The sequence below is a fragment of the Accipiter gentilis genome, chromosome 1, assembly GCF_929443795.1.
Source record: "Accipiter gentilis chromosome 1, bAccGen1.1, whole genome shotgun sequence".
NCBI lineage: Eukaryota > Metazoa > Chordata > Aves > Accipitriformes > Accipitridae > Astur > Astur gentilis.
In genome coordinates, this window is record NC_064880.1 from 37,417,649 (window position 1) to 37,443,778 (window position 26,130).

Below are 26,130 nucleotides of genomic sequence, written 5' to 3' on the forward strand. Positions count from 1 at the left end.
ACCTGTTGGAGTGGGTCCAGAGGAGGGCCACAAAAATGATCAGAGGCCTGGAACACCTCTCCCAGGAAGAAAGGCTGAGGGAGTTGGGGCTGTTCAACCTGGAGAAGGCTCAGGGAGACCTTCTTGCAGCCTTCCAATATATAAAGGGGTTTATATAAACGATGAAGAAAGATTTTTTTACCAGGGCCTGTACTTTTTACTGTGTTTGCAGGGGGCAATGGTTTTAAACTGAAGGAGGTGTTGGGGTCCCACTCTCCAGCAAGGGGAAAGGCAGCCACAGCAGACTGAGAGAGGCCAAGGCATCCCCTGCCACGGGGACCGAAAGCCGCAGGGTGGCCGGGTACCAGGCTGGAAAGCCCAGAGCAGAGCTGGGGCCTGGGCTCTCCCGCTGCCCCCGGCCCCCGGCTCCCGGCCCGGCTGGGACAGGGCGAACTGCAGAGCTGGCTGTGAACAGCCATGAGATGGCGGCAGGCGCTCACGCTTGGCTGTCTCAGCCTTGGGTGCCTCACGGGTGCCTGCAGGCCCCAGGGGTGCCTGGATCCTGCACTGCCAGACCCGACCCTGCTGGCGGAGAGCACATCAGGCACCAGCCCGGGACATCTCTTGCCCCCAGTGAGGCAGGACCGAGGGGACAACAGACACTCACGGGGCTCTGAGATGTCTGCCCGATGTGGGGACAAAACCTCCCCATCTGGGACCTTGAACCCACTATCCGATAAAGGTGGTTAATGATCAGCGCTGGGATGTCCCAGCCAGAGGCATGGTGCCAGCTGCCCCAGGAGTGATGCCTGGGGGTCAGCGCCCTGCCCCACAGCCGCAGAACCTGGTGGCAGTGCCAGGCTGACCAGAGGGGACATGGCCTGCACCCATGGCCCTGGATACCAGCGCAGCAGAGCCCTGCTTGTGAGCTGGACAGACTGGCCTGCACCGGGTTGGGCAGGAGCTGGTGCCGTGCCCACCCTGGCATGCAGACGAATGAAACCTGTTGGGTTGCCAGCGGCCACACTGGGCATGCTGGTGTCTCCCCATCTGGGCTCCTGGCTGGCAGCGCCTGGAGGAAGCACTGAGAGAGGCCCTGGAACAGCTTGGACCCAGCTCCCTGGGGCATCATCCTGCACTACAAGGGGACAAGGCAGGGACAGGGGTATGACGGGCAGGGGATGGAGGCAGGGCAGGAGGGGTCAGGCCAGGAGGGGCAGCACCTTGAAGAGCAGGCCCAGCAGTGAGCCTGGTGCCACAGCGGGTTGTGCAGGGTCTGGGGTGCGGTACCCAGTGCCAGAGTGCGATGCTGGTGCTGGAACATGATGCTCAGTGCTTGGTGAGAGCGCCCAGCGCCCACTGCCTATGTGCAATGCCTGGTGCGCAGCACCTGGTGCTGGTACCGGTGCTGGTGCCACACGCTACGTTGTGCCCAGGCTGTTCTACCTACGGTTGCCATGCCAGTGCTGGCTGCTAGCTGCCTGGTGCCCGGTACCACTGTGCAGCGCACAGCGTGCGGCACCCAGTAACTGGTACATGGCAGTGGGTTCCGCCGATGCCGGTTCCAAGCACCTAGCTACCCGGTGTATGGTGTGTGATTCTCTGAGCAGTGCCCGGTGTTCAGCACTTGGTGTATGGCACGTGGTAGCCGGTGTACCGTAACCGGTACCCGGTACGCTGCAGCCGGCACCCACGACCCAGTAGCAGGTGCGCAGCAGCTGGCGCAAGGTGCCCGGTCCGCACTGCCCGGTGCCCGGTCCCCGCTGTGCAGCGGCCGGTACCCCGTAGCCAGTGCGCAGCAGCCGGTGCGCGACGCTCAATTGCCGGTGCGCGGTGCCCGGTGCCGGTGCCCGGTTGCCGCCCCCGCACCGCCCCCTGCACCGCCCCCGGTGCCGCCCCCCGCTGCCCCCGGTGTCTCCCCGCCCCGCCCCGTCCCGTGCGCTGCCGACGGAGCATGGCGGGCTGGAGCGGCGGGGCCCGGCGGCCGCTGCTGCCGTTGCTCCTCCGCCCCCGCCCGCCGCCGCCGCGCAGCATCCCGGGGCCGCCGCGCAGGACCGGGGGCTCGGCGGCCGCCGCGGCGGGGCCGGCGCGGCTGAAGGGACCGGAGGAGCTACCGGGGCCGGGGCTGCTCCGGACTTTCGTCTGGCTCTTCCTGCGGGGCTACCTGCTGCACACGCACCGGCTCCAGGTGCGCCGGGGCAGCCCGGCCCGGGGGGCTGCGGGGGGGCCGGGGCTGGGGGCTGCGCGGGGGGTCTGGGCACCCTGCACGGGTGCGTGGGGGTGGGGGGGCTGGGAGCGGTGCGCGGGGTGGAGGGGCTCCCGGCTGGGCTGCAGGGAGGGTGCTGTGCGCGGGGGGGGGAGGGGGGGCGTTGCAAGGAGGGGGAGAGTGGGTGCGTGCTGGGGGCAGGGTGCGGTGGGCTCCGGGGCGGGGGGAGCAGCCTGTAAGTGACGGCAGGGAGTTGAGCGGGGGCGGCGGGGCAGGGGAGAGGAGGGGCTGGGTGGTGGGGAGCACCCCTGCACCGTGGGGTGATGCCGAGGCCAGCAGCGCGGAGAGGGGCCAGAGCAGAACCGGGTGGCCCCGGGAGGGTCCTGCCAGCCCAGGGCCGCTCTGGCACCCCCGAGCCGGCCAGACAGACGAGGGCAAAGGTTCGGGGGCACCTCACGGGGTGGCATCCCCGAGCAGCCCAAGCTGCCCCGGCCGTGACAAGCTGAAGGGGTCGTGGTTTGGGGGGCAGGCGGCCAGGCAGGTGTTTGGGCAGATGGTATAGAGGCAGGCAGGGGAGGGATAGGCAGAGGTGTTTGTTTTCTTCTGTCAACACTTCCTCATACATCGGATGAAGCGAGCATTGGGCTTGGCTGGCCTCAAGCCAGGCAGCATCTTCCACTGCCCTGGAGCTCTGACCGGCCGGAGGAGTGTTTAGGATCAGGCCTCCCCAGCACCGCAGAGCAACGGGCACTGCTGTTTGGAGAAGGGGCTGTCGCAGGGCAGCAGGGCGTCGGGGAGCGGGCATGGGAGCTCCCTGCTGCTCCCTCCTGCCCTTGGGGCCCCAAGCACTGCCCGGCTTTGCGGACGGATGCCCACATGCTTCAGAGGTGCCTTTCCCCAGATCCCAGCGGCTCTGGCTTCTCCCAGCCCTGCTCTCCGAGGCCTGCGCCATGTCGGGTCCTGGCTGCCAGCAGACGCCCGTGGGCAGGCTTCAACCCGGGCCACGGCTGCCCACGGCCCCACACAGCGAGTTCGCCCGGCGAGCTGCCTGCAGCACCTGGGTGGCTGTCCCTCCCCCTCCTCCTGCCACCACGCACGAGGAACGTCTCCCCGTGGTGACGAATCCAGCTGAATCCGGGCGCAGGCTGCGATGCAGTCAGTCACCAAGGGAGATTGTACCACGTGCATCCCCGCAGCCGCGGGGAACGGGGACCAGGGCTTCCCTGCTAGGTCCCCCGCAGCCCCCTGGGCTTGGCCCCACTCTACAGGGTCTCTGGCAGTGCCTGGGTGGGATGGAAAGCACCCCTTGCATGTGGCCCTGTGCAGATCCACTTGCACAGGGGCGCCTGGCTGCACCCGAGGGATGCACTTGGGGGTCACGGTGCTCCCCAGTGGGGAGGCAGACATGGTACCCACGGGTGCAGCTGAGGAGAGGGAGCTGTGGACAGCAGAGCCCAGAGCAGGGCTGATGCTGGTGCATGTCTCCTAGCTGGCTTGTGAGTCTGTGGCCCCAGGGCTATGCCCTGGGGGTGGCAGCCTGCCCTGGGAGCAGCCCAGTCCTGCCCCAGCCTGGTGCTGCCCTCCCACCACTGATCATTAACCACCCTTATCAGATGGCAGGTTCAAGGACCCACGCAGGGACTCTTGTCCCCGGGTTGAGCAGAGCTGGGGCCATGCTGGAAGCTGTAGGGCTTGGACCTGCCGACAGCCGCTGCAACGGCCCTGCATCTCGGCAGAGCCCTGGGCTTGGCACTTGTCCCGGTCCCTGCTGTCCCCTCTTGGCCTTGCTTCCCCAAAAGACCCACCAGGCCCTCCGTGCATTTCTGGGGTGGGTGAGGGGGTGTGCCAGGGGTCAGTGCCTGGTGTGCTTTGTGCTGGCAGAGGACATGTCCCTGGAGACACCAGCCCAAGCCATCTGCAGAGCACTTCAAAGACAGTGCCAGCTTGGGGGGTCAGAGGCGGGTGCTTGGAGCTGACTGGTGCTGAGGGGTCCCTGGGATGGGTGCAGAGCATGCTGGACACATGCAGGGCAGCATTGAGGCAGGGAGGGACTGATCCAGCCCCAGTGCTGGCCCTGTCCCATTCACCCTACTATGCTCTGGTGCACCATAGCTGATGTCCCGGCGCATTTACGGCCCTATCTGGAAGTCGACCTTCGGGCATTATGAGAACATCAACATTGGGAGCCCAGTGGTGCTGGAGCAGCTGCTACGGCAGGAGGGCAAGTACCCCATGCGGAGTGACATGGCCCTGTGGAAGGAGCACCGGGACACCCGGCGCCTGCCCTACGGACCCTTCACCGAGTGAGTCCTGCCCTGGCTGCGCTCTGCAGGGCGGTTGGTGGCTCCTGTCCCTTCCTTGGGTGTAGGGCCTGGGTGGCAGCTCACATTGCTCCCTCTCCTGCAAACAGCGTGTCCCCCATAAGCAGAAGGCCATGGCCGTGGTGGGTAGGAAGACCCCCGGGGTGTTTCCAGCCTGGCGTGGGGAGGATGCGCCCAGGGAGTGGGAAACTGCTGCCAGCCACTGCCCCCTACCTGGTCTTGCCCCCGGCACTGAGCCCCGTCCCCATGCAGGGAAGGGGAGCGCTGGTACCGCCTGCGCCAGGTCCTCAACAAGCGGCTGCTGAAGCCCTCGGAGGCGGTGCTGTACGCGGACGCTATCGGGGAGGTGGTGTCGGACCTGATGGTGCGACTGCGGGACGAGCGGAGCCGCAGCCCCTCAGGGGTGCTGGTGGGGGACGTGGCCAACCTGCTCTACCGATTCGCCCTGGAAGGTAGGGGGGTCCTCCCCCTTGCCCTTGCCCTGCCCCACTCTTCCCATCCCCACGGGGATCTGGATGTGGCCTGTCCCCTGCAGGGATCTCCTATATCCTCTTTGAGACCCGCATCGGATGCCTGAAGCAGCAGGTCCCTGCAGAGACCCAGCGCTTCATCGACTCCATCAACCTCATGTTCAAGAACTCCATCTTCGCCACCGTCCTGCCCCGGTGGAGCCGCAAGGTGCTGCCCTTCTGGGACCGCTACCTGGACAGCTGGGACACCATCTTCGCCTTCGGTGAGTGGTGGTGATGGGGGCCCAGCGCGGTGGGATCAGACTCCCTAAGGACTCTTAGAAGTGGGACAGTCCTCAGCCATGTGTGCTTTTGGCCACCCTCGCTCTGTCAGCGCTGGGTCCCACACTCTGTCCCTGCAGGCAAGACCCTGATTGACCGAAAGATGGAGGAGCTGGAGGGGCAGGTGGAGCGGGGCAAGGAGGTATCCGGCTACCTGAGCTACCTGCTGGCCAGCGGCAGGCTCAGCCTGGATGAGGTTTACGGCAGCGTGGCCGAGCTGCTGCTGGCTGGCGTGGACACGGTGAGAGCCGGGCAGTTGCTGCCGGGGGATCTCTGCTGAGCTCCGTGCCAGGCGGGAGAGCCGGGGGGCCATGCTCAGCTGTACTCCCCAGCCCCTGCGAGCTCAGGGCTGGTGGGTGGGGGGCTGATGCCCCATAGGGGAAAAATTTCAGGTATCAGTCAGTACAGACCCTGTCTTCCGCTTTTCTCCCTGCCCTGCTTCCTGCCTCAGTTTCCCCCATGCTTGCTGCCCTTCACCCCTGGCTTCCCTGTGCACTGGAGCAGGGGCTGCCTGGTGCTGTACTGGTGCCATGCTTGGTACAAGGCTGCTCGGATAGTGGCCCCATCTCCCTCACTCCTCGTGGCACTCCGCTCCCCCAGACCTCCAACACGCTGTCCTGGGCCCTGTACCACCTCTCCCGGGACCCAGGCATCCAGGAGACCCTGTACCAGGAACTGAAAGCCGTCGTGCCTGCCGACCGGTTTCCTGGTGCTGAGGATATCCCCAAGATGCCGATGCTTCGGGCAGTTATCAAGGAGACGCTGAGGTACAGCCCAGCTGCCCCAAGGTCCTGCTCACGGGCCCCTTCCCCAGGCGCAGTCCCTTCTCCCCACACACTGGGGGATGCACCAGCCAGGCAGGGTGCAAGGCTGGATTTCAGTCCCTTAGGGCCGCGTCCATCCACCTTCTCCCTCGGGAGGGGGACGGAGCTGCTGAGCAGTGGAAGATGATGCTCCCCTTGTCCTGCCTGTGGCTCTTTCCCTCTGGGGTCCCCAGATAGATCCTACTGCCCCACTAACTCTCCCCACATCCCAGGGTCTACCCAGTGGTGCCCACCAACGCCAGGGTCTTCTATGAGAAGGACATCGTCATCGGAGACTACCTCTTCCCCAAGAACGTGAGTGGGGGCCGTGCTGTAGGGACCACCACTGCACTCAGTGGGGCTGGGCGGGGGTCGTTAACCACCCCCCTTCTTGCCCCACAGACCCTCTTCGTCCTGGCGCACTACGCCATGTCTCATGACGAGACCTACTTCCCTGAGCCTGAGCGGTTCCTGCCCCAGCGCTGGCTCCGGGGCCACGGCTCCCCCCACCACCCCTTCAGCTCCATCCCCTTTGGCTACGGGGTCCGTGCCTGCGTCGGCCGCCGCATTGCAGAGCTGGAGATGCACCTGGCTCTTGCCAGGGTGAGTAAGGACCCCCCGTGCCAGGTAACTCACCACGAGCTGGGATGGGAGCCCCAGGGAGTCCCTGAGGCACTGCCATCCCCTTCTCCCCACAGATCATCCAGGCGTTTGAGGTGCGGCCAGACCCCCGCGGCGTGGAGGTGACGTCCGTGTCTCGCATTGTCCTGGTGGCCGACAAGCCCATCAACCTGGAGTTCATTGCTCGCCCGGGGGCCCCCTGACTGCGTGCCCACCCCCCCACCCTGGGTGCTGAGTGGGGATCATCCCCATGAGGAGGGGCAGGAAGGCAAACCCACCCCAGCACCCACCCCCTGCCCAGCTTGGGCCAGGGGACTCCCAGCTCCACTGTGGGGAAGATGGGGGGGATGAGGGATGACCCCAAGTCGCCCCTGGGGCACTAGTATCCCCCTACCCCAAATCTGCAGGAGGCTTGGGGAACTGCTGTGCCTTTCACACGCTGCGAGGGGTTGTGTGTGTGTGTGTGTGTGTCCCCCATCCCGTGCTCAGCTGGGCTGTGTCGGGGACCCAGGAGCTCTGCCAGGGTGGGGGGGGAAGCAGGGAGGGGGCTTGCAGCCGTTCGGTGTCTCCTTCGTCCCGTTCTTGTGTAGCTGCACGTGAATCTGTGCCTGGAGCCAGGACATCTGGGTCCTCTCTGAACAGCTGACCTTAGCCTCAGCCACTTCTCTGTGCCTCAGTTTCCCACCTGCCTCCCAGGGTGGGGTCGAGCGCCGGCAGGGGTTTTGGGTTTGTGCCTGGTTCAGAGGGACGGAGCCAGCCCTGGCCCTGGGCAAGTGGAGCAATAACACCCCGTGATGGGGAGGAAGCCTGTCACCACCCAGCACTGGTATCATGTCCCCTGGCAGGGTCAGCCAGCACGGGGAGCACCCGGGACCTTTTGCTATCGGCCATTATTTCACTGAGATGCTGATACAGGGTCACGGGAATGGGGGCAGGACTCGCTCCGGGCGAAGCAGCCGCCAGGGAAGGATCGGCTCAGGTCCCCCCATCCCCAAGTGGGGACATGGGGCTGATATCCAGGGCCACCGCAGGGGCTCAGAGCTGGCAGCAGCCACAGGCAGGGGATGCGTTGCCCCTTGCCCAGGCTCCTGGAGGGCTAGAGTATGGGACACCCTAACAGTGAAGCCCCCTCACCTTCCTGCTGCTTGGGGATCCTAGCTGAACTGCGGGAAGCAGCAGGCAGAAACCTTGCTGGCACCAAGACTGCCACCCCTGGGGTATCCCCAAGGGGACCCACACCACCACCATGGTGGAGCTATCAAGGCTGCACACCCTGTGTCTCCTGTCCCCCTGGCTCTACGCACACAGGCCGAGGTGCCACCCTGTGCCCATGCTGCCCTCACTGGCATCCCAGGCTGCGTCCCCCAGCCCTGCCGAGCAGCCAGCAGCCCCTCCCCGGCCCGGCTCTCTCCAGAGGAGCTGTGCCCGGCTGTGTCCCAGAAAGGCGAGGCAGTGGTTCCTGGAGCAGGCTGCTTTATTACAAGGCTGAACAGACCAGCAAATAAATAAATACCCTCCGCCCACCCCAAAACATGCACAGGGTCCCCGTGCAAGTGCCTGTCCTGGCACCAGCTCTGGCGCAGGCTGTCCCTCTGCCAGGGACCTCCAGCCCCGCATGACCCTACAATAAACAAGCCTTGTGTGTGCAGCGGAGCCTACGCTACTGGGCACCGGGCGCAGCTGGCAGGACTGTGCTCGCTAAGGGGGGAGCCTCAGCCGAAGCGCACAAATCCGGCAGCAGGACGGGAGCGGGGTGGCTGAGTCCCCTGGGGCCACGTGGGTCCCTGTGCCCAGCTGCTGGCATGGCATAGCTCCTCCGGCATGGTGCCCATCGAGCATCACCATGTGCTCACTGGCAGGAGGCACCCCTGGGTCCCCTTTTCCCCGCTCCCTGCCTCTCTGAGGCTGGCAGGATCTGGCCCTGGACTCAAGACGAGCCCCAGGACTGGGGTGGGTAGGCAGGTCCTCCCTGTGGAGAGCCTGCAGGGCCCGACCCTCCTTCCATGACCCCAGAACCACACAAGAGGCCCCCAAGTCGGATGAGATGGCAGCACTTCCCTGCTGTCTTCAGAGCGAGGATCAGTCGATGCCTGCAGGGTGAGAGAGTGTGCGAGGCCGTAACCCCCCAGTGGGCACCGGCGCTGGGCTGGGCGCCCTGCGGCATGGCCCTCCGACCCGCTCTGGCAGACAGCGGGGTCTTGCCTCCATCCCTGACTGGGATGCAAGGCCCTGGGGGAGGGCAGGGGCTGGTCTGGAGGGGGACATCCCGGTGGCACCCTGCAGCTCCTGACACAGCCACCCCTGCCGGCACCAGGGATGGAGTGAGCAAAGGCACCATGATGGGGAATGGCAGGGTGAGTGGGGTCTCATATTTGGTGTGGTTAACACACCCCACTCCCTGTCTCCTTCTGTGTGGAGCAACCGGGCACTGCTAGGGGAACTGGTGGGCATGGGGCTGTCCCAAGCCTGTTCCCCACCCACTGCCCCCCCAAGAAAAAGCATCATTACCTTTGGGAAGCAGCTGGGCACTGGGGCCAGCTTCCCTCTCCCCAGTTCACCCCTAAATGGGTGCCACGGTGGGTGCCAGCGCTATGCCCACCCATCACCAGCAAGGACTCACCAGGCAGTGGGCGAGCAGAGCCAGCTGCAGGCAGCTGGGCACCACAGTCCCAGCATGGCCTGGGAGTGAGTCCCATCCCTGGAGCAAGGAGTTTCAGGGCCACTGGGGGTGGAGGGCTGTGCCAGCCATGGCCCATGAGTGGGCCACGCTGTGCACATGGCTAGTGGTGGGCAGCACGTCTGAGGTGTGTGAGTGGGGGTCTGTCCCCTCTGTGTCCCCTGGGAATGGCACCGAAGGGGCTCAGGTCTTGAGGGAGACTTTGAGGCGAGGTCAGAAAAAGGCTTTTGTCTTGGGGCACATCACACCCCAAAACCCTCATCCAGCCCAAAGTCCAGGGACCTGCAAAACCTGCATCCCACGTGCTGCCTGGATTGGGGTCTGGGGGGGTCTCTGTAGCAGGTCCCCCCATCCTTCCTCATGGATACCAGGGATCAGGACCCCAGAAGGGTTCCCCTGTGACCCTTGTGTCCCCAGAGATAAGCACCATCCAGGTCCTGCCATCCCCACCTGGGCACCCAGCGCTGCCAGACCCCAGCCCCAGCCTCCACCAGCCTCCTCTGTCCCCTGAGGCCGATTTGGCTGGGATGGAACCAGGTGGCCCGAGCAGGGAGGTGACAAGGTGCAGAGATGAAGTGTGGGTGACCCAGCAGCGGGGAGGGGACAGGGGTGCAGTGGCGGGGGACGGCGCCTACCTGAAGTGGAGAGAAATGGAGGGTACAAGTGGAGAAAGATGGAGCATCGCGGGCTAAGAGTTAAGAGCATCGATACCTGCGGGAGTGAGCACAAGGGCCTGGAGAATGTCGGAGAGGGAGATGATGCCCCGTGGATACTGGTTCTCATCCACCAGAACCAGGCGATGGACCTGTGGGTGCAGGTAGAGTATCACAGGCAGGTCAGGCAGCAGGCAGGAGCGGCTTACACTGGCAAGAGGCACCCTAGGCACTCACCTGCTCCTTGGCGATGCGGTCGATGATGTCCTCCATGGTTTCGTGGGGGTAACAGGTGAGGACCCCCTCCAGGCAGATGGTGCGCTGCCGCAGTGCCTCCCGCACACTAATGTCCAGGTTGTTGTACGTCTTCTGGGCTGCCAGATGCTGTGGGAGAGGTGGTCCTGCTCAGCGCCCCAGTGTGTCCTCACACCCTCTTGTGCCAGCACGGCGGGGGACACCCAGCCCTGGGGATGCATGGGGCAGATCTGCACCGGCACATGCACGTCACTGCACGTGGGGTGGGTTTGCATGGGCACAGGCAGGTGTGAGCACACCACCAGTGGCATGCAAGGGGCCACACTCGTGCCCGGGCGTGCAAGCACACAGGGTACTCACAATGACATCAAACCGGGAGTAGAGGCCAACCACTTTCCCTGCAAGGAGAGACAGTGCAGGGGCTGGGGAGGGGGCCCTGGGGACAACCCACTGTGCTCCCCCATACCCCAAGGTGCAGCCCAAGGGCCAGGAGGGGGTTTTTGGGTGGGGATGGGGCCAGAGCCACTGGCAGTGGGAGATGGTGGGGCTGCTTCACTCTCCAGGTACCGGCATCATTGACGACAGGCAGGGCAGAGACGCGGCGGTCCACGAAGATTTCCAGGGCGGTATAGATGGGGGCAGACTCAGGCACAACGGCCACATCACGGAAGGTGCCGACACACAGCTCCTGCACTGTTTTCTTCAGGAAGCGTGGCTTGGGGATGGTGGAGCCCTGTGGTGGGGAACAGCAGGGCTGGGCTGGCACCTACATACACCCTGACACCCTTGCTTGTGCCCATACACACCCACCATGCGTGTGCACATCAAGTCCCAGCACTCACAAAAATGTGGAGGAACTTGAGGATGCGCTTGTGTGTCAGGATGTGCAGGACATTGCCCGAGATGGGCTCGATGACAGGCAGGCGATGGATCTTGTGCTTGATCAGGGAGTAGACAGCGTCGAAGAGGCTGCGGGTGACGGGGACACAGTGAGGGGATAGGGCTGCATCCCGGGCACACCCCCCGTGGGCTGTGCTCTCCCCCAGTGGGCGGGCACTCACCTATTGCTTGGAGAGATGTAGACCAGTGGCTTGAAGGAGCCCTGCAGGTACACCTCTGCCAAAGGAGAGAAGTTGGAGAGAGGTGGGAGAGGGGGTCCCCCAGCCCCCTCATGGAGCCCACCTCCATGCCCTGTGCAGCATCCCCAGCTCAGCCCAGCCGCTCCCATCACCTCCCGCTTTTTACCTCTCCAGGTCTCAATCTTGTGTTCCTCCACCTCGTAGATCTGAACCTGAGGGCAGGGAGATGCCCTGGTCACAGTGGCCCCATGGGGGGACTGAGGGGACACTGGGGCACTGCCCCTTCCCCAGGCATCCCACCCCATCACCCTAAGTGCAGGGATCACATCTTGGGTGCCAGGCAGAGGGGCACCAAGCAGATGCTGGGCTGGCCAAGAGCGTCCCCTGGTCACAGGCTAGTGATGAAGAGGGGTCCAGGAGAGGGAAGAGGGGACCAGAGAGGTGGGGACAGCCCCTCCCTACCCCATGCCTGCCCCAGCTCCCCGTGCCCTCCCCGCCACACTCACCAGGGGAGAGCGGTAGTAGCGGTGGAGGATGTTGATGAAGTCAGTGATGGTGAGCATCCCTGTGGAGACACGTGGGGCTGGCAGCGCTGCCCTCACCCTCGCTGCCAGGCAGGAGAAGGGGCCAGGTGGTGCTGCCGGCACTCACCCACAAAGCTCTGTGTCTTGCTGTCCCAGAGCGGGGCGGCACGCACCCCGTTGGCCACCAGTGCCACGAAGGCTTTCTTGATCTGCTGGTAGAGTGGGGAGGGGATCAGGGGGGTCCCTGAGCCCACTCCCCCCCCCCCCCGTCTGTCCCACTGATCCCCCCGCTTTATCACCTCCAGGGAGGTGTCGAAGACGACGAGCTTGCAGCTGGTGGGAATGGCATCATAGCAGCAGTGGCTCCTCATGAAGTGCATGTAGACCTCAGCATCAGGACTCTGAAACTCAGTCTCTGGGGTCAGCCCCAGCACCTCATTGCCCAGCGTGAAGGTGACGGGTCTTGGGCTTCTCCACCTGTCCTCTTCCTCCTCCTCTTCCTCCTCCTCCCCCTCCTCCTTGGGGGACAGTGCCTCTGGGAACCCTGCCAGCAAACCCGCCCCAGGCCTGGCCAGTGAGCTGAGCTGCTGGTTCTCAGCACCCTCCTGCCTGGGGGGAGCAGGGGGATGCTGTGGGAGGGGCTGCTCCCCATAGACACACACCCCCCCCCCCCATTCCCCACTCCACAGGGGCAGCATACGGCACTGCAGCCCTCCAGCCTAAGGGGCACTGGGAGCTTCTGGAAGGAGCTGAGGAGTGGAACAACGTGGGGTATGGGCAGGGCGGGCAGAGGACCGATGTGCTCATTACATGGGTGAGCCAGACATTCGCCCAGCCCACCCCCTGCCCCCCGACAGGTCTAGGTGCTACCTGTTACCCACCTTCCTCCTTAGGGCAGGCAGCAGCATCCAGCAGCGCCACCTGAGGGGGCACACAGGGAGGTGGGGGATCAGCAGGAGCCAGCCCGACCTCTCCCCCACCCATGGCTCCTGCCTGCACCCACCCAGCTGCCCTGGCACCCCCAAGCCAGACAGGGAACCGTCCTTTCAGGGCAGGGATGCAGGCTGGGCCCAGCACCGAGCCCCCACAGGGAGCCCCCGGACCCTGCCCACCCCCATTGTGGCTCCAGCCCAGGATGCTCAGCTTGTCCCCATGCTCTGGGGGGGGCAGCAGGGATTCCCGGGATAGGGCAGGGGATGGCAGGACCCCCCCAGCTCCTCTCTCTGCTGTCAGAGCTGAGTGCATCCTGTAGCGGGTCTGCACTCATCCTCTCCTTCTCCCAACCCCAGGCTGTAATTCCTGGTCCTGCTTTCTCCCATGTCGGCAGTCCCCCCTGACCGCGCGGACCAGGTCCACCAGGGAGACCCTACAATAACAAGGGGGCAGCCCCAGGTGGGAGGGAGGCGAGCATGGCCAACCGGCTGACCCCGTGCCCCCTGGTCCCCCGTGCCCCAGGAGACCCTACCATAACAAAGCAGCACGCGTGGCGGGAAGACCAACCCCGGACCACAAACCCTCTGGCAGAGCCAATGTTTACGAGCCACCCTACAATAACAGAAGTGCAGGGACTGCTCCCTAGGGAGCCCAGAGCCAAACCCGGGAAGGAAGTGACCCTACACCAACGTCCCCCAACCTTTCCCAAGGGCCCTGGCACAGCCGGGGCAGGCAGGCGGGCCAGGCTGCGCTCCGTGTCCTCGTCCCTCCGGCTGCCTGGCCGCGGGAAGGGCACCGCCAGCCCCCCACATTCCCCCCCACCCCGGAGGCGGCCTGTCCCCGAGTGGGGGTCTCTCGGGCCGGGTCCCCCACCCGCCCCGGCGGTACCTGGGGCGCAGCGGGGCCGGGGAGTCGCTCCATGCTGACTGCGGGGCAGCGCTGCTATTCTGGGCCCGCGACTGGCGGGGGCCTGGCAGATAGGGTGTCAGCGAGCAATGCCAGCCATGCCCCCGCCACCGCCGCGGGGGGGGGGGGGACGGGACGGGACGGGGGACGGGACACGACACCGCCGCCACCACTGCCACCGCCGAGCGGTGTCCGCAGCCGCTGCGCCACCCCGCGACACCGCAGCACCGGGCCGGAGGGGATGGCCGTGGCCCCGGGGACAGCGCTGGCGCTGGGGACTCGAGGGAGGGGGTGATGGAGAGAGGTGGCTGGGGGCAGAAAAACTCTGCCCCCCCCGCTCCGCGGACACCCCCCCCCCCCCCCCCCTCCAGGAGCGGTGCTCAGCGCCTGCCAGAATGCGGCCCTGCCCACCCCGGTGCTGCCCCCAGCCCGTCCTGCAGCAGGAGCGGGTGGGGGGTACAGCAATCCCCCCCCCCCCCCTCCCCCGGGAATGCTGGAGGAGGGCTGGATCCAGCCACGGGCTGAGCGGCAGCCAGAGCTGGGGACCCTTTGCCCTCGACGCTGCCCCAGCCCTGCCCGCTCCTGCCCGCTGTCCTGCTGCTCTTCAGCCGTCCCCGGCCCTCATGGAGGGAACCTCCTTCATCGCCTGCAGGGCCACCCCCTCTCGCCCGCCCTCCGCCCGCTCCCAGCTCCATTTCTATTTCAGGAAGGTTCAAATAACCCCTTGGCCCGCTGCCGTGCCAGCCCGGGAGCAGCGGGCGTGGGCGAGTGGGTTGGTGGCTGCCAGGCCAAGGGGATAAAGTGGCTCCAGCTAATTGCTGGGGGACAGCTGGACCCTGGCCCGCAGCGGGATGCAAGGAGCAAAGCCCCTGTCCTCTGGTGCTATCCCATGGCAGGGAGGAAGAGGAGGGATGAGGCAGGGGGCTTGGTGCTGGGGCCAGGCCAGCAGGACGGGGGTGACATGAGGACACAGCAGCTGCCCCAGTCTTGGACAGCCCTTGCCCCACAGCGGTGCAAGGGGTGGGATGGGGCCGGACATTTACAGCTGTGTTGAGCTGGGCAGCCTGGCTCCAGCCTGGCCACTGCTGGGTGCTGGCAGCAGAGAAGACAGCAGGCATCTCCACTTGCGGCGGCTATTTTCAGGTGCTGGAGAGAAGCCGAGGAGCGATGAGATTGTCACCAAGGAGACCAGAGAAACAGGGCCCAGCTCCGAGCAGCAAGGGGCTGTGGGGAGAAGAAAGGGGAGGGAAGGGCTTTCTGCAAGCCCCAGGGCCCACACATGGGGCTCAGCACCTCCCCTAGCCCTAAACAACCCTCCGAATACCCAGCATCCCCCTGCCGGCCTGGGGGAACATAACCCAAAACCAGCAAGGAACAGCTCAGGGGACCCAGCTCTTCCTTCCCCTGCTGCAAGGCTGGGCTGCTCTGTCCCCCTTGGTTAATGATCCACGGGAGAGTCCCCAGGACGTAAGGCAGACCCCAGGCCCCAGCAGCTACGCTGGGACCCACTCCACCATGCAGAGGGGCACACTTACCTGCCATGGGGCAGCAAGAATGTCCCCCAGCTCCAGGAAGGACAGGGGAACAGCAGGGTGGTGGCACAAACCCTTCCTGTACCAGAGCCTGGTGAAGCATGGGGAGAGCAGAGCTGCCCCGCAGGTACAAACAGGTCAGGGAAACAGAGGTATATGGAGGCCAGGAGAGCAGCTGAGTGCTAAACTTTAATAGAAATCCTTGAGAAATGATGAGAAAATAGAGAGCAGAGCCCAGGAGAAGAGCACCAGCCTGCAGTCCCCACACACATGCTGTGGGTCACCTGGGAGAGCCGACAGCCCAGAGTAGATGCTCCCTCCCTGGTAGCCCTACTGTCCCCACAACAAATCGGAGCTACGCTGGTACCCGTGGTCTCTCTCAAGCAGCGATGTGCAAGCCCAAAGTTTGCCCCAGGCCCTGAGGCTGGGGGAGGTCAGGATGTTGGCACAGGTGTTCAGAAAGGATGAAATGGGTCGGCTGAAAATCCCATGCCCTCCTCCTTCCAGAGGAGCAGGGTGGTGGCTGGGGACTTTTCTTCCAGGGGCCAGGCTGCAGCAGGGCAGAAGCAGACTTGGCTCCCAGTGGCTCAGGACAAGTGCACAGAGACAGAGGCAAGCAAGGGCTCAGCCTGTGCTGGTTGGGGATGGGAAGCCCAGGCTGGCTCCAAGCTCAGCCAGCTCCCACACAGCAAAGAAACCGCCACCACCACATCAGGCTTTAAGAGCAGCCTAGGACAAAAGCCAGACAAACCCCACTTCCTCAGGCTTTGCCATCTGTTTTAAAAATGGAAGTCAAACAGCTCTTCTCGTTGCCCAGTAAAACATTCCTCTCTAAAAACAGCCCCACAAGTAAGTGTGCAGCACAGAGGGCTCCCACAGTCCTTGCTCCGGAGCCAGCTCCTGTCTCTTCCTTTGAGGTAGGTTGGGTTGTCCCCAGGGAGGGACAGCAGCTGCCTGGTCATATCACCAGGGCAGTGTCTGAGAGACAGCCAGCAGGTTTCTGGTCGGCTCCATCAGTGCACTTGTTGAGAGGTAAGCTCTGAGTAGGGCTGGGCTCCAGGCATCTTGTGAGGTCTTCATCAGCTGAAGGGAGGAGTGTGCTGCAAGAGAAAGGAGACCCCATGCTGCTTAGGAACAGCGAGAAAGGATCAAAAGGTCCATGGTGCAACATTCACCTACAGTAGCATTATACACAGATTTGCAGACAGGGCTGCCAGGCTCACCTACTCCATCTCCCATCCCAGGCAGCACCACTCACCCCAACAGACATCCAAGACATTGATGGGACTTCAGGGTCACAGCTTGATCTCCCTGCCTGCCCGTAAACCCGACTCCACCTTGGCCTGGGCACAGGAGCAGGGATGCCTTTCCCTTAACACCCGAGACCAGGGGTGTGCCTTCCCTCCACTTTGGCTCACCCAGACGAACCCCAGTCCTCCAACTCTCCACAGGAAGCTGTCAAGGCCAGCAGCACCCATTTTGCATCCCAGCTTTGCTCGGGGAAGCTGGCAGAGGCCTGCCGGCTCCCCCAGCCCCTTGCTGCAGCTGCAAGCCTCTGCTCACTGCTGGTCACATCAGAGCCCAAAGAACTGGTGTGGGTCCCTGTGGGGAACATCTTGTCAGCATGTCCTGACCATGACAACCCCAAACATCACCTAGTCCGGCTGTTCCGAGCCTTACTCCCACCCGAGCTGGGCATACAGTGCCAAGGAGACATGCCCTGTCGCACAGACATCATGCCAGCCCGACCAGTTGGCTCTTCAGAGAGCAGAGGCTGGCTTCAGAGCCTGCAAGCCAACCTGTTTCTCTCCCCTTAAACAAAGCTGCTTTCCCTGCTGCCAGTTCTCTCTCAGGAGGACACCAGTCCTAAAGCCACACTGAACACCACGCACGTCACGGCCAGTGCAAACTCACCCCAGCCTGCCCAGTTCCAGTTTGCTGAAGCCATTTGATTGAACGCTGCTTCTCTGGAGGAAGAAAGACTTTGGCAACGACCACTGCAGGAGGAGAGAAAGACAACCAAATGGCTATTTAAGTCGCAGCAAAAATCCCTCAAGCCTGCTGGGCTCTGCCATAGGCTGCCCTAGTGCGCTTCAGCTTGAACTGCCTCACACTGCTGTGCATCGTCACTGCCACCAGACTGTTCCCAGAATAGCAAACAGAGCAGTCTTTGCTCTCTGCTTAATGAATCCCTGTTCTGTAAGTGGGAGCAGAGCATCTCGAGGTCAAAAGAGTGGGTTTCTTTCACTGGATCAGCCTCCTGTTAAGGCACAGGAGTGACAGACGGAGATGGCTCCCTCGCGGAGGGGAATAAAGGGCAGGCTAGGTGCCAAATATGTAGGGCTGTGCCCAGTGCACCCAAGGATATTCAGATGTGAAGTACTTGCAAATCTGATATACTGGGAGGACTTCATGTTGGTGGGAGATAGAGAAGCATGGGTTTTTCCAGACTTCCCGAGGCCTTGTTAGAGAGGAAAGAAGAGGGCAAACAGGTAGGGCAGAAGCCACAGGAAGCAGAACAAGCAGGCTCTCTGCCTAACTCTTCCCAGGCAAACCAACCACCTTTCCCTAGCTTACCCACAGCCATACGCACCATCTGGGTCAAATCCGTCCCTGCCCCAGTGTGGTACCCTTTGACACACCAGTTCCTCAGTAGCTCCAGACCTGGGAATTGACAGAAAAGACAAGAAGCAAGAACAAACGACCAAGTTTGCAGAGAGTTAAGCCTTCCCAGCTTGGGGCACACAAATATGCTGTACCAAGTGAACTGACTGCGTAGTACGTACTATGTAATAACTACCTGAACACGTGCCTGAGCCCCAGCAAACATGGGGTAAAACAAGGGCATTCACCCTTTGTATGAGCAAACACTAGCGAGCGCCAGCACATGGGCTGCCGCAGTGCCTACCTTCCTCCCAGGGAGCCAGACGCACCGTGCAGCAGGCTCAGCTAAGCAGGGAAACTGGGGCAACACGGGATTTGCCGAATTAGACAAGACTGGCTGTCCCCCTGAGCCCGGTGCCTGCCAGCAGCAGCACCTGATTTGGGCTGCACTGGTTAAAGTTCCTATAGTGCAAATGTAGAGCAGCTTTGCTGTCTCCAGCCCCTTTCCCAGAGGAGGGCAGTTCTGGCAACCTCCACCTTGCACAGCACTGATCAGCTGCAGCATCCCAGCGCGTAACCTTCTCCCTGCACAGATCCATGCGGAGCTTGATGTGGGCTGAGACCTGGTCTCCATCCCTGACAGAGAGTGAGGCTGGCACGGACCAAGCTCACCAGTGGTGTGACTGGAAGGGACTGTTCCTCCAGCCACATACAAGATGTGCTGCTCCAGAGCACAGGAAGGTCACCTTGAAGCAGAGCCATGTGTCCAGCTGCACTGAACAGGCTCCACTTCCTCCAAGGCCTCCTGCTAGCTGTCCCCACTACAGCCAAGCTCCCTGCTCCCTGCTAACCCAGAAATGTTCAGAAATCCAGGACTGCTCTCTTTCTGTTTACTTTTTTAAGGGCCTTAGAACCATAGCACAAGCTAAGGTGCCTTGCGATTTAAGAACCAGCACAGCAATGGCCAGGAACTTGATGCTATCCAGCTGGGGTTACTGTGGTTTGCTATACGATACCAGCCCTGGCTATAGGAGGAATCCTTGCTGTCCAAACTCTGCTCCTCAGTGACCTTTCAGCAAGCCCCAGGACCTTGGAAAAAAACCCCATGTGTTGGGGGCTGAGAGGACCAGGGCCGCTCAGAAGCCCTGCTCTGGCTCTGAGCTCTGCCCAGGCTTTGCACCTTGCTGGCTGGGGAGAGAGGAGGGCTGCGTGGAACATACATGAATGGGAAGGGGCCAGGGGGAGGTTGGGATTTGCTCAGAGGTAAAGAGCAATGAGGGGGTAGAGCAAATCTGCTCGTTGGGCTGCTTCAGGGAAGGTGGTTCCCTGAACCAGGACCCTGGCCTGAGCAGCAAAGTTCAGGGCAGCACTTCAGTGCAGATGATGACAGGTTCTTTCTTCCAGCTGACAGGAGAGCATCCAGCAAAGGTATTAGCGAGGCAAAGGATGACACATGCTGACAGCGCAGCTGGAGAAGGCTATGAGGTTACTGTGTCTCTCTGTGAAAGATTGTTACTGACCCCTTTGATATTTGCTCTAATACCAGTGAAAAGTGACAAAAGCTTTTTTTTTTTCCCCCTCTGCATGACAGCCAGGCTAGGAGCACACATACAGTCACCTCAGTGGAGGGCTCGCTTCTGCAGAAGCCTCTCCAGCTATATCAGATGCTGGATGGAGAGCCCTGAACCACAGACTCTTTATGTTCTCTAACCCCTCACACTAGACCTCACTGATCTCTCTCCTGAAGAGCCTCTACTGCTGCCCTGATAAAGACAGCCCTGGGTAAGAAGGAATTGGTCCAGCCCAGCTATGCCTCATTAAAGGATGTTTTTTATTAAAATACAGAGTTGTGTCCTGGAAAGGTGGAAATCATAGCTAGATTTCTAGTGTTTAGGAAAAATTTCTCTGTGTGCACGCTGACAATTTTTCATCAATTAGAAAGCAGCAGGAGACCAGGGAATAGGCCCAATTTTTCCTTCACTTCACAGATCACCTGTAAGGAGCAAAGCCTAGCAACTCCAGCTGTTTCTCCCTCAAAAGAAGGCAGAGGAACACAGTAAGAGGCCAGAGCTACAGGCTGAAGGCAGAAGCCCAGCCTGCTTTAGCCCCAGGGCACCTAGAAGTGATGGTGCTGTGTTTACCAGAATTGTCAGCACCTCTGATCAACTCAGAATAAGCTTTTCATGATATTTGAAGCTGTCTGGGAGGGTAACACATTTCCTGTGGCTAGTGTGCAGGCAGGCAGCACTCCCTCAACATGCATAGCTCAGAAGTCTCCCATGACTGCCGGCAGGCAGCCTGCCTGACTCAGGTGACTGTGCCAGGCTCTCAGATGGCAGTTACCTTTGTGTTTATTCAAGTAGTATTTGAGCTCCCACTGGGTCACCAGGATGTTGAAGTAACGAGGCTGCTCGAAGAAGCGCAGGTACCGCATGGAGATGTGGGTAGGGAACACCCGCTCAAACTGCCCACGCCGGGAATACTCGTCCTCTGTCTCCACCAGGATGCGAACATCATCTGGGGTCAGGATGTCCAAGACAGAAGAATAAAAATCCTGCAGATAAGACCAATGCAGGGTCAGGGAGAACTGAACTACAGTTTGTCGGTGACCCTTCTCACCTTCCCACTCCTCAGACCCTCTCAGGCAGAAGTCTCCATGTGTCTGAGATCTTGGGACACAGACCATGTGGAAAATGAAGAAATTTAGGCTCAGTGGTGACATCAACACTGCACAGAGCTGAGAACATGCCCCAATTCTGCAGCCCATCCTCTCCTACAGACGCTGCCAGGTGGCACACAAGGCAAGCATCCCTGCTAACCTGCATGGGGTCAGCAGGCAAAGGCTATGAGAGCTGCGCAGAGACACAAGGAGGAACAGGCAGTGCTCAGACCCTGTTTGGGGACTGGCGAGTAACATGCCCCTCAGCACATGCCTATTTTAATGTAAAGATGAGCCAGTGCAGCAGTGGCTTAAGCAAATCCAATTTATTTCTGACCAGCTGTTTTGTAATCCACTGGAGCTCAAGTGCTCCCCGTCATCTGGCTGTCCCCACAGAGGCGCACAATCTGGAGAGGAACATGGGATACACATGTGGGACTGGTTGCGACAGTGACTTGGCAGGATGGCACAAGTATCGGAGGAGGTTGTGTCATACCTGGTCAGGTATCTTCTGCGTCAAGTAATAGGCCTTCTTCATCTTCTCTGCTATGAAATGCTCAGGTGCTGCCTTGGGCTTCTCCTTCAAAGCACTGCCCAGACTGAGGACACAAGAAGAGGCAGTAGAGCATTTAGGCAGAGAAGACAAAGTTCTGTCATGGCAGAGCTGCTCCCAGCAACTTCTGTGAGAGCAGTGACACCCTCAGGAAAATGCCACAGAGGAGAGAACACTTTCTCCAAGGATTTCACTAGTTCCAAGATCAGTGATGCACCCACAGCCTTGTGCATCAGCACAGGACCCAGGAGGGATGTGGGCAGGGGAACAGAGAGGGCCCTGCCAGCTCCTCGCTAAGGCATTTCAGTGTTCCTTCAACCAAAAGGTGAACAATCATCTTACACCCACATAGGATGCAAGACGGCCAAAGACACACCATGACCCGATTCACAGCACTTGAAGCCTGGTGGGATTTCATGTTTACATCCCACTTGGAACGCAGCTTCCTAACTGTAACCACAGGGCTGGGGGTACGAGTACTCAGTACTTGTACTGTGCAAGGAAGGAGAGAACTCTTAGATCAAAAACTTCCTCCTGCAGCACCCAAGACTGCTTAAGACTCGAATTCAGCTCCAGCTCCACAGGCCATGGGAAATCCTGGCTTTTGTACAATCTGACCAGCAACCATCTAAATTATTCTTAAGCACCCAACTGACCCATTTGGGGATGCCAGAGTCTGGGAGATACTTGTCCAACATCTTGTAACCCTTATATCAACACAGCTAATTTGTTCTTCTGCTGCAAAAATAATTAGTTGTCTGCAAATCCAAACAGGGAGAGTAGAGCCTTGAGGCTGAGCAGAGCCTAGAGGCTGTGCTGCATGGTGCTTGGGGAACATACAGATCTACTGGAATTATGCCCATATGCAAAAAAAACCTTCATATCCTTTCCAGGGCAGGAGATACAGTTAAGCAAGCTTTCCTCTGGATGCAGGAACTCTGGTAATGCATGATCTGAACCATGTTAAGGATCCGCTTAATCCCCTGCAGGTCCTTCCGAGGACACCTGCCCTTCAGCACCTCTGTCACAAGCCGCAAACGAGCGTGTGATCAAAGTGCCGCAGACGAGCTGGCGAGAGCTCCCCGGCTAGAACAGGCCCACGCTCCAAGCTTCTCCCTTCGCTGAAGGCACAGGGCAGGTGGAGGGCAAGAGTCCCATTTTTCGGCATGCCCACATCAGGGTGTGCTGATGCTCATCCCAGCAAGCTGCTCCTTCAGTGACATATAGCCAGCAGCCACTCTGCTACAGGGAACAGGACTGGTTTCATCCCACTGTCAGGTTTGAAACCAGTATAAGCCCAAGCTGTGGTGAAACACAGAAGGAGCAGGGGCCTGGGTGGACACATGCCCAAGAATTAGCCTTATGCAAGAAACAGTCATGTTAGCTGCAAGGTAAGACCGTGCACACCCCAACCCATAGGTCTACAGCCTTTGACACCTGGAGTGCTGCCTAAGGAACAGATCACTCCAGCCTTTGCAAAATAACAGGTGCTCCTCTTGCTCAAGGCAGCAGCATGTCAGCCCTGGGGTAGAGGGTAAGCGGATCCAGACCCAACACAGCCAGCCAGCCCTCCAAGCAAACGGAGAGGCAGTGAGGCTCAGCATTGCATTAGTTCTGGCAGGGGGAAAGAGGAGAGAGCACAACTTGACTAACTGCAGAGCAAGCACAAATTATGCTGGCCTCACTTCCAACTATGGACTTGCAGAGAGGGCATAAATCCTTCTGCCTTGAAAAGACCGCAGGAACCAGACACCCAAGCAATGATGCAAGTCCCTCAGAACCATAGCTGAAGGACCAGCAAGCACAGGCTCTCAACAGCATAGAAACTAGTGTTTGCCAGGCTGCAAGCAGCCCCCAGATAAAATCCCCCAAGAGAAAAGCCTGCCTCTGACAGAGAAGGGGGCTGACCTGCAGGTAGAGCCACTTCTTGTCTGTGGCCTTGAGACCATGCTGTCCATGCTGGGCAGAACAAAGCCAGCGAGGTTGAGGAGGTCCCGGATCATCTGGCCCTTGATGCTCACGTCCAGTGGGGAGTTGGAGTGGAGGCTGTGGGGAAGAAGCATCACTGAGTGCTAGAATGGAGGTGCTGAGCCCCACGGCCTCAAGATCACTCCCCGGGTTAATACTGACCAGGATACAAAACCCAGCCTGTCCCTCACCTCATCACAGACAGCCAGGAGACATTGAGAGAAAAATCCTGACAACAGCTCTTTGAATAGGGGCTCCCCACCAGAAACGGTTCATTTCTCCACCTCTTCCCAGATTTGCTGGAAACCAGCAAACCCATGCCCAGAGACCTGTGTGGGACCACAGCTCTGTGTCCAGCTCATGCCCACCCACTCTTGCAGACAGCAGAGGCTGTACTGAGGTACGCTGCAGCTCCCAGCCCTGCCTGCACAGCCAACACCAGGCGGCCAGCTGCTGTCAGCAAGCAAGGAACAGTGCACGAGGCAGTGGAGCCGCTGATCACTTCTGCCCACGCAAAGAAGAAATCTCTGCCATTACCCGTTCCCTACATGACACATCCCTCCTTGGCCTTCCTTTTTTAACATACTATTCCCTAGCTCTAGCTGGAGCATGCCCAGTGAAGCTTTCTGAGCTGCCGATGGATGTTGCTTTCGCAGACAGGGAGGACTTTGATTCCCACAATCTGGAGAGGGAGGCTTCAAAGCCCACAGTCTTTCAGCACAGGGTGGAGGGGACATCACGAGCCAAATTCACTTTGTGGTAAAAGAAAGGCCATTATCCACTCTGCTGTGGCTCAGAATCTGCTTTACCTTGGGGAAATGTTGACCTCTAAGATCCAGGGCTTGAGGTTTTCATCCAGCATGATATCAAACCCAAACAGCTCATGGCAACAATACGGCCGCCGCACGTACATCTTCACCAGGCTGTTCACGTAGGGCTCAGATCTGCAAGCCAAGGAAAAAATGCTTGTTTCCAACAGTCAGACAGCAGAGCTCTGGCTGTTCAATGCACACGCTGCCAGTTCTGAGAGCGTATGCAGCCACATGCAGCGGGAGCGGGTGGGCTGAGAGACCAACTCAGGCCTGTGAGCTGCTGCTGCTGCACTGCGTATGGATCCAGCATTGCATCCTGAGCATCCCTGCTCTGTCAGGCAGGATCTGCCTCTGAACACAAGATCTATCCTGCACCAAGGGACCTTTCTTCTCGGGTACCCTGGCCAAGCAGGGGAGTGGGTGGCAAGCTGTGCAGAGTATTGGGTACACCGCAGCCTCCTGACCTCCTCCCCTGCACTGCAGGCAGACCCAGGAAATGTAAGATCTATTTACCCATTGCAGCTACTGCAGCATGAGCATAAGTAACAGTATGAAAGGAAGGATCCAGAGACAAATACTGAAGCCAAAAGAAGTGGTAGCATTTAGGTTAAGAGCAAAAGCACTGGGCTGACAGGGGACTGGAGAGCCAAAGGGGCCAGGGTGCATCCCACAGCCAGGCACAGAGCAAGGGGTACCAGGACTCACGCAATGATGGTTTTGATAACGATGTCTTTAATCTTCTCCCAGATGGCCTCACTATTAACTCCCTTCTGGGTCAGGTAACTCCAGAGAGCTTTGAGTGCCCTGGGAGAGAAAAAGGAAAGGAGGTAGCTCTGTAGCCTCTTGCTGCCCAGCCCTGCAAGGGGAGTCAAAGCAGCAGAGGGGAGCCTTGACAAAGCTCTTCCCTGGCATGGCCACCCTTCTGCCATCCTCAAACCCCTCAGCTCCTGGTTGCTGCCCTCCACAGCCTGGCCGCTGGTCTTGTAGGCCCAGCTACTAGGAACATAAATCTGTCATAGACTTGTCCCAGCACTGGAGTAATAAGTCCCAAATTAGCATATGAGCAAGGTAAGTCAGGCCTAGATCTTCTCTTCCCTCCCCCTCGGTGTCCTCAGCAAACCTCCCCTTCCTGCAGGCCTTCCCCCGCAGCACTACAAAGCAGCTCAGCAAGAATCCAGCAAGACCCCCATAAATCTTTTAGCTAGAGCCATTTCACCAAGGCTTTGGGTGTGGAGAAAATTTTTTTAAAAACATGGAGAACAAGATGGTAGGGGGGAGCATCTTTGCTTTTATAGGAGTTTCCCACACCACACTGAGCGTTGCAAGCTACCCTGACACTAAGCCAAGGATGCTCAGATATTGCTCAAGTGACTGTGTGGCTAATGTCCAGGAATCCAAAGGTCACACTTCCTGCATACAAGAGATGGAGCGGATTACAGCCACTCTCATCTTTAATGTGGGAGCGGCCAGCTTTGACTTGCATGGCGGTACCAAAAACCCACACAATCCCACCCCCATGGGATTTCAACTGCTGGGGGACAGCAGCCCCTTCTCAAAGTCCCAGTAGAGGAACAAACCACTGTGCAGCAGCTCCATGTTTGAGAAAGCAATCCTACCACAGCAAACCACCTTCTGCAGCTCCCTTTGAAGTGAAGTAGCCCTGCCCAGGCCCATGAATCGAGAATTCTATCCTGCACTATTTTTAAAAGAGTTCAAACACAGCTATGGAATCAGAGACAAGTGCCTGGGGCCTTGGATCAGTCCACCCATGGGAGAGCAGAGAAGAGGAACTCCTGCAAGACTGCAGCCCAACTCCCAAATGCCTAGAAATGGCACCGCTGCTCCTATTCACACTAATACACAAATTATCAGTTTTGCACCAGGACTGTCCCTTTCTCTGCCTCCATAGGGAAGTCAAGAGCGAGATGGGCAGAAGCTCCCATCTCGCCAATTTGAGCATCACAATTACCCATTGAAATTCTAACAGCAAAAAATCAGATTCTGCTTTAACCACATCCCATTGCCCCTGCAACAGGGCAAGGGGATGAATGAGCACAGATAAGAGCAGCATTGGAAGCAGGGAACAGCACAGACACAGGCGGGATGAACGGCGACCACAGCCCAAGCAGCAGCAGCCAGGAAGAATCACAAGCCAGGGAGACTGCCCAGATTCCATCGACACTAACCCATGCTAAAATCACTCTGCTTCTCCAGTTTCCCCAAGAGGGAGCAGACAATACAGGAAGCACCTTCA

General features: G+C 60.3%; 3 protein-coding genes across 7 annotated transcripts in view; 1 reads left to right on the forward strand and 2 right to left on the reverse strand.

Annotated features, from left to right (window-relative positions):
• Positions 1-1,928: 1,928 nt before the first annotated feature.
• On the forward strand, positions 1,929-7,378 carry LOC126044548 (sterol 26-hydroxylase, mitochondrial). Its single transcript, XM_049814348.1, has 9 exons — positions 1,929-2,167; positions 4,298-4,488; positions 4,759-4,958; positions 5,042-5,239; positions 5,378-5,538; positions 5,898-6,064; positions 6,334-6,415; positions 6,503-6,703; positions 6,799-7,378. The coding sequence occupies exons 1-9, from the start codon at positions 1,934-1,936 to the stop codon at positions 6,922-6,924; spliced, it is 1,560 nt and encodes a 519-aa protein (XP_049670305.1). The 5' UTR covers positions 1,929-1,933; the 3' UTR covers positions 6,925-7,378.
• Positions 7,379-8,486: 1,108 nt separating this feature from the next.
• Positions 8,487-13,794, reverse strand: PRKAG3 (protein kinase AMP-activated non-catalytic subunit gamma 3). Of its 2 annotated transcripts, XM_049814414.1 has the most exons (12): positions 13,731-13,794; positions 12,791-12,830; positions 12,209-12,453; positions 12,037-12,118; positions 11,892-11,950; positions 11,552-11,597; positions 11,368-11,422; positions 11,149-11,275; positions 10,874-11,039; positions 10,667-10,704; positions 10,289-10,435; positions 8,487-10,203 (listed from the first exon to the last, which is right to left on the reverse strand). In XM_049814414.1, exons 1-12 carry the CDS (start codon positions 13,761-13,763, stop codon positions 10,087-10,089), a joined length of 1,155 nt encoding a protein of 384 aa, XP_049670371.1. In that variant the 5' UTR covers positions 13,764-13,794; the 3' UTR covers positions 8,487-10,086. The 2 variants fall into 2 exon arrangements, with proteins under 2 accessions (XP_049670371.1, XP_049670363.1); XM_049814406.1 differs by lacking the exon at positions 13,731-13,794 and having other exon boundaries at positions 12,037-12,121; positions 12,791-12,893.
• Positions 13,795-14,896: 1,102 nt separating this feature from the next.
• TTLL4 (tubulin tyrosine ligase like 4) overlaps positions 14,897-26,130 on the reverse strand; it is a 28,446-nt gene continuing 17,212 nt past the window's right edge. For 3 of the 4 annotated variants that reach the window (XM_049814286.1, XM_049814295.1, XM_049814279.1), the window contains 9 exons: positions 24,582-24,680; positions 23,874-24,008; positions 23,005-23,142; positions 21,040-21,142; positions 20,228-20,438; positions 17,874-17,944; positions 17,195-17,277; positions 15,284-16,380; positions 14,897-14,972 (listed from right to left, as the gene is read on the reverse strand). In XM_049814286.1, coding sequence (XP_049670243.1) covers positions 16,239-16,380; positions 17,195-17,277; positions 17,874-17,944; positions 20,228-20,438; positions 21,040-21,142; positions 23,005-23,142; positions 23,874-24,008; positions 24,582-24,680 — 982 coding nt within the window. In that variant the 3' untranslated portion in view covers positions 14,897-14,972; positions 15,284-16,238. Of the gene's footprint in view, positions 14,973-15,283; positions 16,381-17,194; positions 17,278-17,873; positions 17,945-20,227; positions 20,439-20,831; positions 20,951-21,039; positions 21,143-23,004; positions 23,143-23,873; positions 24,009-24,581; positions 24,681-26,130 lie in introns of those variants that run through there. The other variant, XM_049814304.1, reaches the window with a different exon arrangement.

Excerpts from the sequence above, each read along its gene's own strand:
- LOC126044548 (XM_049814348.1), top strand. The coding sequence starts at position 1,934 with ATGGCGGGCTGGAGCGGCGGGGCCCGGCGGCCGCTGCTGCCGTTGCTC. Across the intron at positions 4,489-4,758 it reads CCCTACGGACCCTTCACCGA|GGAAGGGGAGCGCTGGTACC; the intron begins GTGAGTCCTGCC and ends GTCCCCATGCAG. Across the intron at positions 6,704-6,798 it reads TGCACCTGGCTCTTGCCAGG|ATCATCCAGGCGTTTGAGGT; the intron begins GTGAGTAAGGAC and ends TTCTCCCCACAG.
- PRKAG3 (XM_049814406.1), bottom strand. The coding sequence starts at position 12,893 with ATGGGTGGGGGAGAGGTCGGGCTGGCTCCTGCTGATCCCCCACCTCCC. Across the intron at positions 11,951-12,036 it reads CAAGACACAGAGCTTTGTGG|GGATGCTCACCATCACTGAC; the intron begins GTGAGTGCCGGC and ends GTGTCTCCACAG. Across the intron at positions 10,436-10,666 it reads ACTCCCGGTTTGATGTCATT|CATCTGGCAGCCCAGAAGAC; the intron begins GTGAGTACCCTG and ends CCTCTCCCACAG.